The 13,868-nt window shown below is 41.2% G+C and overlaps 1 protein-coding gene across 2 annotated transcripts in view; it reads right to left on the bottom strand.

Annotated features, from left to right (window-relative positions):
* Positions 1-13,868, bottom strand: part of SPTBN1 (spectrin beta, non-erythrocytic 1) — a 193,035-nt gene that overhangs the window by 79,241 nt on the left and 99,926 nt on the right. For both annotated transcript variants that reach the window (XM_081314580.1, XM_081314581.1), the window contains one exon: positions 7,082-7,233. In XM_081314580.1, coding sequence (XP_081170706.1) covers positions 7,082-7,233 — 152 coding nt within the window. The remainder of the gene's footprint in view (positions 1-7,081; positions 7,234-13,868) is intronic.

Raw genomic sequence — 13,868 nt, 5'->3', positions numbered from 1 at the left:
AGGAAAATTAGCTGCGGGGGTGTGGCGGTCCGCAAGCCCACAACCAGTTGCTACCGCGCAGGACCGGAAGTCAGCACATTTTTTTTAGTGTTGTTCTATTATATCCAATTCTTGGAGACTATCTAGGTTTTTAGAAGTGGCTTGTCATTCTTAGGGCTGAGAGAAAGTGAGTGGCCTAAGTTGGCTTTGTGCCTAAAAGCAGGACTAGAATTCAGTCTCCCAGTTTCCAGCATGATGCCTTAAGCATTACATCAAACTGGTTTTCAAGAAAAGGCTTAATCTGGAATAAAAGAATATTGTTTGGTTGTTTTCCTGCCTTGAATATGGGATAGCTCCAAGGCAAAAACAGATTTCTCACTATGTGGCTACTGCTTTATTCCATGTTGCAAAAAGGCTGTTACTGAGTTCTTGTGGCTGTCAGTTCACTCACCTCTGTTGTGAGTCCATAACCTTACTGATTGATTAAGATCTCCCTGGAGATGGCATATGGTTGGGTTCAAGTGATGGTTAATGCCTCTTTGCATCAAAGGTTGGTACACTATTCTAAGAGGCCATCCTTGGATCTAGCCAAGTTAGAGAATGCTTGGTCTCCAACCTTTGCTTTTGGAGAAAGGTTGCTGAGGTGGAGGTTGGCATTCAGAGGACCCTAGTTGAAGTGGATTATTTAGACCTTTTCAGTCTAGGTTCAGGTCAGAGTATAGCATTGAGATGTGCTTGGTGATGACCTCTGGACAGTTTGGAATGTGATGCTACAACTATCCTCGCTCTCTTAGTTCTCTCAATGGTTTTCATTACCATCATTCATTGTATCCTTCTGGATGGTTTAGGGAGTTGGGAGTGAGAGGCAGTTTTGGAGAGGTTTTCTTCCTTTTTCTAAGAGTGTTTCCAGTCAATATTGGGGGGGGAAGAGAAATCAGTGTGGGGAGAGGGGAAAGAAGTAAAAGTAGCTACAGAGGGAATACATAACATTCCTCTTTTTCTCCACAATAGCCACCCTGTGAAGCAGGTTGGACTGGAAAATAATGTCTAGTCCCAGGGGCTAAGGGGTCTCCCTATTTCTAGTCCAACACCTTAAACACTACCCTACAGTGGCTCTTCCACAATGGATTGAAAATACAGAAAGCTGTATATGCATTATGACATGTTTACGAGTTGATTTTTGCCTAAAGCAAATCCATTATTCTATTTCTTGCTGTAGTTATTTTTCTCAGATGCTGATGATAAAGAATAGGAAAGAATGCTCTTTCCCTTGGAAAATGTATAAACAGTTTGGCAGCTTTTAAGATCTTCAACAGACCTGTTGTTATGCCACTTTTTATTATATTTCTGGAATAAATAGTAAGAAGCGCCCAAACATATTTTTATTAAGATTTTAAAAATGGGAAATGCATTTACTACACCATAAAGAAAGTAGGTTAGGAGATATTACTCAAGATTCCAAGAACTTTCTTTAATTTTTTTATAATTTCATAAGCTCTTGTTTCTAGTGTGCAGCCTATATTATGAAACACATTCTATTGAGATGAAACAAGTCTCCCTAAGAAGAAAAGGCTCAAGCATATTTATTTATCCAGCTATTTTAACATTCAAATGTTTTAATGTTTAAATGTTTTAGTCTTATTTCAATTGCAGTTTTATGCTTATGACTGATGGGATTTACATAGGTCATCCAGAATTGTTAACTCTTTTTTTCTAAATAAATGTATAAATAAATAAGAGGTTCACATCATAGGCCACTGAACATGGTTCAGAAAATATGAAAATCTAGTCAAATATTTCAACCAGATATAAGTAGTGTAATAAAAACTTTAAAAAGGAGTGATCTTCAAATCTAAATTAGCCATAAAATATATTTAGTAAATATTTCAACCTTGTACTTTGCCTTATAAAAGGAAATTGCAAAAGGCTTAAGAATTGACCTTGGGGGCCTTCCGGTTTGCGCGTGCGGTGCCAGCGGACGTGTGAGAAGAACCTTCTCCCCGCTGTCTGAACTTTCTTCCTCGGAGGACCTTGAAAAGGGTCAAAAGTCGCCCTGGAGGAGCGACCACTGTGAGGAGGCCCTCCCTGCAATCGCAGAAGGGCAGCAGCCCTTGACTTGATCCAGAGCAGCTCCTCTGGCCCGAAGAAGAAGAGATCGGCCATTAATATGGCCAATCATTTAGCCATTAGCCATGGCTTCCATGACGGCCATGGACCTGACGCAAGTAATTTTGGGACCGACTCATGAAGGAGGCCACACCCTTGACCTAGTTTTTTTGTCTGGACGGTGGTTAGATGATCTTGGTGGGGGCTCTCCAATTATTATGCCCGTCATGGACCGATCATCATCTCCTGCGGCTGGTCTTCCGTTTTGCCACCCCCCGCCGTGGGTGTTTGGAACCACTTAAATGGTACCGCCCCAGACGCTTAATGGATCCCCAGAGGTTCCAGGCGGCGCTGGGGTCCCCACCTGCCTTCCTTGCTCACAGCTCGGCCGATGCCTTAGTGGAAGCCTGGGAAAGGACGGCCACTGAGGCTCTTGACCGAGTTGTACCCCTGCGGCCCCTGACCCGGTGCAGATCCCGTCGAGCTCCATGGTTCTCTGCGGAGCTCCGGGAGATGAAGCGTCGGAGACGGGGCCTAGAGAGCGGTTGGAGGTCCAGCCGATCCGAATCCGACCGATTGCGACTAAGAGCCTACATTAGGTCTTATCTCGCTGCAATAAGGGAGGCGAGGTCTAACCACTTCGCCACCCTTATCGCGTCCGCAGATAATCGCCTGGCCGCCCTGTTTAGGGTGACTCGCTCCCTCCTAAATCAGGAGGTGAGGGAGGATCCCTTGCAGGGTCGTGCCGAGGAGTTTAACCAACATCTGTCGGACAAAATCGCTCGGATTCGGACCGGTCTGGACTCTGACTGGGCAGAGTCTGACGATCAGGACACGGGTGGTCTTGTCGATATCACCTGGGAGGAGTTTGATTCTGTGACTCCGGAGGAAGTGGACAGGATCATGGGGAGGCTGAGCACCACCACATGTTTATTGGACCCGTGCCCTTCCTGGCTGGTCTATGCAGCCCGGGAGAGGACACGCAGCTGGTTCCAGGCAGTTATATCGGCTTCTTTGAGTGAGGGTATCTTCCCCGCCGTCTTGAAGGAGGCGGTGGTGAGGCCTCTCCTCAAGAAGCCTGCCCTGGACCCAGCTGTATTGAACAACTTTCGTCCTGTCTCCAACCTTCGCTTTCTTGCGAAGGTTGTTGAGAGTGTGGTGGCGCATCAGCTCCCTCTGGTCCTGGATGAAGCGGATTATCTAGACCCGTACCAATCGGGTTTCAGGCCCGGGCACAGCACGGAGACGGCATTGGTCGCGCTGGTGAATGATCTCTGGAGGGCTCGGGACAGAGGGCACTCCTCTGTTCTAGTCCTACTAGACCTCTCGGCGGCTTTTGATACCATCGACCATGGTATCTTGCTGCGGCGTCTCAGGGGACTGGGAGTGGGAGGCACAGTTTTACAGTGGTTCTCCTCCTATCTCTTGGGACGTTCGCAGTCGGTGTTGGCAGGGGGGCAGAGGTCGACCGCGAGGTCTCTCATTTGTGGAGTTCCTCAGGGGTCGGTCCTCTCGCCTCTCCTGTTCAACATCTACATGAAGCCGCTGGGTGAGATCATTCGTGGCTTTGGAGTTGGGTATCATCAGTACGCTGATGATACCCAACTTTTCTTTTCGACCCCAAACCACCCCAGTGATGCCCTCAACGTGATGTCCCGTTGCCTGGAGGCGGTTCGGGTCTGGATGGGGAGGAACAGACTTCAACTCAATCCCGACAAGACTGAGTGGCTTTGCATATCTTCATCCCGGGTTTATTCGGACATTCCACCTCTGGCTATGGGGGGTGAACTATTACCCCCCGTAGATAGGGCTCGCAACTTGGGAGTCCTCCTAGATTCACGGCTCACTCTAGAAGACCACATAGGAGCTGTGACTAGGGGGGCCTTCGCCCAGGTTCGCCTGGTGCGCCAGTTGCGGCCCTATCTTAGCCGGGATGATTTGTGCACGGTCACTCATGCGCTCGTGTCCTCTCGTCTGGACTACTGCAACGCTCTCTACATGGGGCTGCCCTTGAGGACCACCCGGAAGCTCCAACTGGTACAGAATGCAGCCGCGAGAGTGGTGTTGGGAGTTTCCCGATACTCCCACGTTACACCTCTGCTCCGTGAGCTGCATTGGTTGCCAGTTGTCTTCCGGGTGAGATTCAAGGTACTGGTAACGGTGTTCAAAGCCCTCCATGGCATGGGGCCGGAGTACCTCAGGGAACATCTGCTGCCGGCATCAAGCTCCCTGCGCCCTGTGCGTTCCCACAGAGAGGGCCTCCTCAGGGTGCCACCGATCAGAGAATGTCGATTGGTGGCCTCCAGGGGGAGATCCTTCTCTGTGGGCGCTCCGGAGCTGTGGAATCAGCTACCGGTAGAGCTCCGGATGGCGCCCGATCTTCGCTCCTTTCGTCGCGATCTCAAGACATTTTTGTTTGTACAAGCTGGCCTAGCCTGATGGGGATCGGTGGGGTTGTTTTATTTTTGGTCTTTTAATTTTATCTTGGGGTTTTTTAGAATTGTACTTCTATTGTTTTTAACTAGGGCAATTGTTTAATCTCTTTTTAATGTTTGTATTTGCTATTTTATTCTGCCCTGTGAACCGCCCTGAGTCCTCAGGGAGAAGGGCGGTATACAAATGTTATTAAATTAAATTAAATTAAATTAATTCCCTGCCGAAAGCCAAAAGCACTATCAAGCACAACGAAGCAAGCTGGAGGATCTGGGTGAGATCTTACCTTTCTTACTCCCCTAACTACTTTCCTGTGGGACTTTCCTGAAAATTGTCTCCCCCACTTTTGAAAGAGCGGCGACTACTTACTTGGAGAATTAAAATTTTAAAGCCTTAAAAGAAATGGTAATTATTAACTGAATAATTAAGCAATTGTACTTGTACTTTTGGAACTCTTGGGCTTTTAAAAAATCCTTATTTTTATGGGAACCTACTATCCTATCTACCTTTTAAGCTGTGAAAGAAGGGCAAAAAGGGAAAAATACCCAGACTTTTATAAGTTTGGAAAAGATTTTACAGGCTAGTGAGGACATCTTGTGGCGAAACCTGATACAGCAAGTAATTTCAGATTTGACCTTGACATTATCTTTAAAGATAAGAATTGGCAACACCTGGCAAAGCAACTTTTAGGAATAGTGGAGGTGGACATTTATTGGCTTTTATTAAAAACAGCCTCCACAAAACACCTATCTGTAAACACCAAAGAAATGGAAGAATTTTTTCCACCACTTGACTATAAACTCATACTTGAAACAATCCTGGCAGTGGCTGAGCAAATGAAAGCCAGACTGCAAAATAAATCTGACAGCTTAAATCTACCAAACCAAAATGTGACTTTAACTGATGAACTGACAATTCAAAAACCAAATGAAGAGGAGGAAATTAACATCAAAATAGGGGACACTAAAGAACAGCAAATACAATCTACTGAGAACCTTGATGCCCAAATCTTGATTCCAACTACAAAATCTACAATCCAAAAAACAACAGAAGCTGAAGAAAGCAATACTAAGATGGAGGATGCCAAAGGCTTCAAATACAGTACATTGAGAATCTAGCCACCAAACAACAACCAAAACACTGGACATGACCTCTTACCTGAGCCAGATGGAACTGGAAGAAGAAGAAGATCAGATTGAACTAATGACAAATATACTACACCAAATATTGAGAATTGATTTATTAAAGCAACAATTTCAATGATTATAAAGGGGTTTTCTTTTGAAAAACTGACAATTAGATGGTCTCTCTGGACTCAAACAATATGTGTAGGAAGAAAGGGAGACACACTTGAGAATTTAAAGGTACTGACATGGAAACCTGTTTGGCACAAAAAGAAGGCTAGAGTTAGATTTTTAAAAACTGGGGTCTTTTCTTCTTCTTTCTTTCCCTACTTGCTGGGATTTCTAATGACAGAGCTTAAATTTTTCTTTAAATGGACCAAGGGAAATCTTCAAAAGATATAAACTGATTTTATATTTAGATTTTATATTTCTAAGGGAAAGGAAAGCTAGCTATTAGAACATAACTCTGAATTATATCATAGAATTTGGAATGATATAACAAAAGATACTTTTTCAATAATTGATGAACTATTAAGATGATAAACAGAATATATTTTTATAAAATAAGAATGCACTGAAATGAACGTTTGTATTTTAGACATGATAATTACTATTTAATCAAATAGGGGAAATGTGGGTTACCAGAAAACTAAGTTTTCTAGATACATTAGGCTATTTTCCCCTTCATGGATTACTGCCTTGTCGTGGCGAAGGGGCTTGCATAATTCAATGAAGCTATGAGCTATGCTGTGCAGGGCCACCCAAGATGGACAGGTCATAGCAGAGAGTTCTGACAAAATGTGATCCACTGGAGAAGGAAATGGCAACCCACTCCAGTATCTTTGCCATGAAAACCCCAAAAGGAAAAAAGATATGACGCTGGAAGATGAGCCCCTCGGTCGGAAGGTGTCCAATAAGGTTGAGGGCAAGAGAAGAACGGGACGACAGAGAATGAGGTAGCTGGATGGAGTCACTGAAGCAGTAGGCATGAGGCTAAATGGACTCCAGAAGATGGTAGAGGACAGGAAGGCCTGGAGGAACGTTGTCCATGGGGTCGCAATGTGGTCGGACACAACTTTGCAGCTAACAACAATAGGCTATTTTGGAACACTGTATTGCAATTAGGTAAAATTTAACAATAGGACTTGGATATGTATAAGTGAAAATATGCTGAAAATTGTTCTAATTGATTGTGTCACAATTAGAAATATATTAATTTCATTATGTTATTGTAATTAAGGGAACTGGAGAGGGAACTCATATTGATGTAATCTGAGCTGATCACAAAAGATTTTGTTATTTGTCATTGTTAACTTTTGATCACCCAACCACTACATTGCTTCATAAATATTTGGATGTAAAATTAGAAAATTAATAAAACTTGGTGTTTTTTTTTAAAAAAAAGAATTGACCTTGGAATATCAAGAACAGAAACTTACGAGTTTCTCGCCTGAAAGAACTTCCAACAGTTTGATAAGCATTCGTCCATCACGAAGATCTGTGTACAAGTCTGTAATTCTACAGGATACACGTGCCAAGTGAGAGTTAACCCACTTAGTGAATGTCTTTTTCTGTACTGCCTCTCGCTCATCTAGTGAAGAAGAAAATATACAGTAAAGCTTAGTCATAAAAACACAAACACAAACATTTAAAACACAAACAGCATCTGGACAAGATACATGTCTGATCATACTTCATGGCCTATACTAAGTTATGCTACACATTCAGGTAACCCAGTACCTTCAATTCCAACTGGAGGCAACTCTCCAATAGTGCTTCCAGGTTGATTCCTAAATTTTGATTTAATTAAAAATATAATGATTTGATAATCTATATGCATGTGTTGCCATTTATCCATTACCCTATAATTCTTAAACAAATTTTCAGGCTCCAGAGCCAAAGGTTTATCACAGATCCTGATAAAAGCACCAAGATGAATGTAATACATGCTTCATCTCTCTCCTACAACCCAAAATTAATCTCATATATTGTTAAAACCTTCTCCAATTTGCTGTCCTCAAGATATGCTGGATTAAGTATTGGGAAGGTGATAAGCTTTGATCTAGTTACTTTCTCTGAGTCCAAGTCATATGGGCAAATGCATGGCTGAGTGAGATTTGTTTAGAATGAGTTTTAATTTGGCTACTTCAATCACTTACATGTCCAATATACAATGTTGGCTCTACTCAAGCAGCAACAAAGAGCAAAACGTTTTCACTAATACTGCCAGTACTTAAGAGTGGCGTGATGCTATAAAACTTCAGACTACTGTCACAACATATTCAAATAGTATATGAGAGACACATCCATTAGCCCCACAATCCATTAGCCCCAACAACTACATGGTCACTATATTGTTCAGATGTGTATATAATAAGTGGCCATGAACCAAGGAGGGGTTATTTACTAGGAGCAATGCTGGACCAATACAAATAGTCTTCAATTTACACCCATTTGTTTAGTGATCATTCAAAGTTATGACGTTATTGGAAAAAATGATTAAAAACCAACTGTCATAGCATCCCTCCAGTTGCATGATTGTGATCTGGGTACGTGGCAGCTCCTGTGCATTTATGACAATCAGATAATCACCATATGTTATTTTCCCAGCCAGTTTCTGATATGTAAAGTCAATGGGGAAGCCGGAAGGGAAGATTGGAAGTCATGGCCATGTGATGTCTTGTTTAACAACTGTGGCAAAAAGGTCATAAAATTGAATGCAATCAAGTGATGCCACACTTAACTGACTAATTAGTAATAAATTTTCTGGTCCCTATTGTGGTTATTGGCAAAGCAGTACCTATAAAGATCCTATTGTCAACCCTATAATTTATACCAGACTAAGAAACAAATGCCATATGTGTACTGTATAGAGTTATTTTAATTAGTACTGCTATAGTAAGAGTATCTTGCAGATCTGAATGTATTTCCCTCTTCTATCACTTTATTTATTTATTTATTTATTTATTTTTATTTTTAATTCCATTTATATCCCGCCCTTCTCCGAAGACTCAGGGCGGCTTACAAGCTTAGCAGTAGCCTTCATTCTATGTATATGCCTGCTTATTAGGGCTTTCACACACCCCCCAAGTGGCATTATTACAAAGTCAGCTTAATTGCCCCCAACAATCTGGGTCCTCATTTTACCTACCTCGGAAGGATGGAAGGTTGAGTCAACCTTGAGCCTGGTGGGATGCGAACCTGCACTAATTGCAGGCAGCTGGTGTTACTTAAGGAGGCATTAGCCCACTGCTCCACCAAGGCTCTTTATCTTTATGTGAATTAGGGAGGGACCTGACTGGGGCATTTTCTTAAGGTTGTTTCTTTGAATGAGCTTAGTGAGGGCTCTGATAGTTGCTTTAGTAATTCATTTTCCCACTGTCTATCAAGGCCATTCTCTATGACTTCTACACATTTCTCAAGCTCAGCAACTTCAGGATATGTGGACTTCACATCCCAAAATTCCCTAGCCAGCCAGCATGCTAATCCTTACCCTTCAACTCTTGGATCCCCCACAAATATATTTCAGGATGTGTCAAAAATCATTTCCACACTCACTTCTTCCCAGGCCTTCCCTCCATGCACAAAAATGAGGCTGTATAGAATCTGATGAGCAGGAACTCATACAGAAGGAGAAAATGCTATAGCAGCCAAAAGTCTCAGGTTCATAACAACCAGTCCCTTGACCTAACTACCCTCCCAACTCCCAGCCCCTTCCAACTGCATCACATTTCTGTTCTAATAGCTTTTCACTCTACAGTAGAAGCCATGCAACCTGTCTGCCAGAGAGCTCACTGACACTGGTTACCTGCAAATTAATACCGAGTATTCTCTGTGCTGTTTATTTTAACGTATTTTTATGATTTGCTACCTCTTGCATATGTTTACTTAATTTTACACTTCCCTTCATGCTACTTTGAATTATAAGCGGTATGAATAAACAGGGCTGGGGAACGTCAAAGACCAGCACTGATGGTGTCTTCCATCTTCTATGGACTACTTTGTAACTCTTATGTCGACCAAACACAGTTCAGGGTTTTATCTTAACAATATTCCATTTTAATTCAGATAATGATTCTAAAGTGGGCTAGCTTTTCAAAAGAAAGCTGGCAAGCAATTTTACCCCATACTCAAGTCCAATTAAACAACCAAAAAAGAATTGGCAGTAAATCAGTATAAGATAACTACCAATAACACTTATTGCCTGAAAGAATTCTGCCCTTTGCAGATTTAACTCATGTAACCTAAAAGCTAAAAGAGGTAAAAGAAAACTAGGTAATGGGTGTGAATTGTTCCAAAACTGTACTAGGCTTGAAATTAATCAAATTTAACAGAAAGCCAAAAGCAAGCAGAATCCACTTAATTTTAAGGAATATTTTCACAACTGTTTGTTCAGCCAACTTCAACTATAATTTAGCTCCAACATCTAACCATTTAATGTCCTTTATTTTACACACACAATGGCATACATTGTACATGGTGATAAAAGTATTTTGAAGTAACTTCTAGGAAGGATTTAAAAATATTTTCTCTGTGAGCCCTTTTTCAGATATATGTAATATCCTTTCAGAGCTTTTTAGTACACTGTCATTATATCTGGAGGGACCTGTTTTGAAGGCACAGTTACCTTATGGCAACAGCCAGAGTGATTAAATTTCTAATCTCTTTGTTTCCAGTTTAAATATTTAATTGCTCTCCTCTAATGCAAATTGCTGCAATATCTTGGGCAGGTGACAGTGTAGGTCAGAGAAATGTAACCTCTGGCACTCCCAACTATTACAAAATTACAATACCTGCACTCCCCAGGAGCATTCAGATGGGAGAATGATACTCAGAATTGTACTTCAGCAATATTTGGAGGGCCACGGGGCAGTGTGTCCCTCTAATCAACATAATGCCTCCAGATAAATCAGGGCAGCAATTCCTGACACAACTATAAGCCATAGGGAAATGGTAACTACAAATTTTTTTCTTCACCTTCTCCATAGCCTTTACAGGTGGAAGCCCATTCTATATGTTACCTTCCATCTATAGATATTTCTCTCTTATTTCCCAATGTTTTAAAATCTTGGGGACCAGAACAGGATAAATGTTCCTCTGCAAACTGTCATTGTCCACACCATAAGATGAGGTTGCTGAAGCTGATAAAATTCACAGGCTGAAATAGGAAGTAGCTACTGATACTTCATCAGAAAGTGAAAACCACATTGCTAACTGATGCATGAAAATTGAGCTGCTCTTTACTGAGTACAGTATAATCCCGTAACACTGGAAAATAGGAACAAATCCCTTTTCTAAATTTATATAAAATAGAATTATATTTTCTTATGCATGGTGACTTAATTATAACTGTCTGGCAACAAATCAACATCAACAAATAAACAGATATAGCTTATAAATATATTATACTAAATATTATATTATATTGTGAGCTGCCCAGAATAATTTGGAGTAAGAAAGGGGCTAAATTGAATAAATAACTACATTAAAAACAATTATCTTTTATCTGTACAGTAATAAAAGTTATTCTACCATATTGCAGAAATCTAAAACTATTGCATATGAAAGTCTAAATTATTTAATATATTTATATCCCACCTGGCTACCCCTAATTTAAGGTACATCTAAAACTGTTGAACTTCAGGAAAATGGTTACATCAGACCAGTGGTGAGATTCAAATACCTAAAGAACCGGTTTTCTTATTGGATGCAGGCCTGGGCCTCCGTGGCCTAGAACAGACTTCCAGAAGTGGTATCCATGCATTTCCATGCATAAATAAATTTCCAGCAGGCCGTTCTAGGCCTGGGAGGCCTCCTCCAGGCCTCCAAGGCCTAGAACGGACTTTCGGAAGCAGTGTGCATTCAGCCAGTTCTGCAAACTCAGCAAAATTTAGCTACCGGTTCTGCCGAACCAGTGCGAAGTGGCTGAATCCCACCACTGCATCAGATACAAGCATACAGTACAAATCATCATAATGTCACTGCACAAATGATGCAATTACTAATTTACATCATTTGAATAAAAATATCCTGGCATATTATTATTTTCCCCTTGCTTTCCTTGCATATATCTATAATGTTAGAGCATGTTCTGCTATCAACAGAACTTCCAATATCCATAGAGTCTAGCCTTTCACAATCTGGTACCTTTTATCAATTGGGATTATAGCATCCAATATTATGTTATGTATTTTTCCAATTTCTTTTGCAAAATATTAATTGTATGATTTATAAACACAACCATCTTCATACAGTATAGTTTATTTCTCCATCACCTGATCTTAATTTCTGGTGAAATAATAATAATAATAATAATAATTGATGATGATGAAAGGGACCTTGGAGGGCATCTAGTCCAATCCCTTGCTCAGGCAGGAAACCCTATACCATTTCACACAAATGGCCGTCCAGTCTCTTTTTAAAAACTTCCAGTTTTACAGCATTCACAACTTCTGGAGGAAGGTTGTTCCACTAATTAATTGTTCTAACTGTCAGGAAATTTCTTCTTAGTTCTAGGTTGCTTCTCTCTTTGATTAGTTTCCATCCATTACTTCTTGTCCTGCCTTCAGGTGCTTTGGAGAATAGCTTGTCTCCTTTTCTTTGTGGCAACCCCTGAGATATTGGAACACTGCTATCATGTGACCTCTCATCTTTCTCTTCATTAAACTAGTCATACCCAATTCCAGCAACCGTTCCTTGTATGTTTTAGCCTCCAGTCTCCTGATCATTTTGTTGCTCTTCTCTATATTTTTTCTAGAGTCTCAATATCTTTTTTACATCATGGTGACCAAAACTGGATGCAGTGTTCCAAGTGTGGCCTTACCAAGGCATTGTAAAGTGGTATTAATACTATATGTGGTCTTGATTCTAGCCCTCTGTTAATGTCGCCTAGCACTGTTTTGGCTTTTTTGGCAGCTGCAACAAACTGCTGGCTCATATTTAAGTGATTGCCCATTAGGACTCCGAGATCCCTTTCACAGTTACTACTTTTGAGCAAGGTACCACCACCTGTGCATTTGGTTTTTCTTGCCTAAATGTAGAACCTTACTTTTTTCACTGTTGAATTTTATTTTGTTAGGTAGTGCCCAATGTTCAAGTCTGTCAAGATCCTTTTGTATCTGGAGTGTTGGCTATTCGTGCCAGCTTTGTGTCGTCTGCAAATTTGATGAATTTCCCATCTATCCCCTCATCCAAATCATTGATGAAGATGCTGAAGAGCACTGGGCCCAGAACAAAGCCCTGGGGTACCCCACTACACACTAGCCTCCACGTAGATGCAGTTCTATTGAGGACCACACACAGTGTGTATGGCTGGTTAGCCAGATACGAATCTACGAAAGTTATCAGTCCTGCTTTTTGGGAATGTTCCATGAACTTTCTCAAGAAGAACTGTTTCATGCATGTACAGAGAGTCCCAACTTGTCCAATAAAATAGATATTCCCCTAGCTGTGCTTCACACACTGAGTATACATCACATTCTAAGGCACGGGTATCAAACTCAATCACGTCACATGACATATCGCAACATTGTTTGCCTTTCCAGAGCCAGGGTGGGCATGGCCTGCACATGACACATCTGACCCGCAGGCCGCCAGTTTCACACCCCTGTTGTAAATGTAGAACTACCATGGCAGGAACATCTGCTGAGTTGGAGAGTGGTCACTCTGAGAATTGGTACTTGAAAAAAATATTTTTAAAATAGCTGCTTTGGCTTGCTGTCTAATAAAACACCTCTTGATCATTTCAATTAGGAGTTTTATAACCAACCCTCAGTTTCTTTAAATATGGGTTTCTTGCATTTTTAACTTGAAAATGAAAAATTTCCCCTTCCAGCTAATAAGGTTTAAAGTTATACCAAGATTAACTAAATGTGGCAGTCTTCTTAGATTGTTGTTTGAATTGTGAACGCTGTTTTTTCAAAGCCCTATCTAGAACTCAACAATATTTGGTGGTAACATGAGAGCTAATACACACTGGCATTTCTTCCCTGCTTTGTCCAGCTGACAAGATGATTCTCCCAGTTTAAGAACACATGAATGGACAAGATAGCTGGAAAGTTTTTGGTCAGAGAAAAGCTACGTGTATGTAGATTTTCTTTCATGACAGGTAATTTTGAGATCTCTCTGCAATCAGGATGAATGGATGCAATTGTACTCGAAACAGGAAAATATCTGATTTCTCACAACCATGGAAGCTGATTGAAAGTGAACAAGGCCAGTATGATG

Source organism: Vipera berus (assembly GCF_964194415.1).
Source record: "Vipera berus genome assembly, chromosome: 1".
Lineage (NCBI taxonomy): Eukaryota > Metazoa > Chordata > Lepidosauria > Squamata > Viperidae > Vipera > Vipera berus.
Note: the sequence above shows the minus strand (reverse complement) of the source record. Positions and strands in the feature narration are given on the sequence as shown.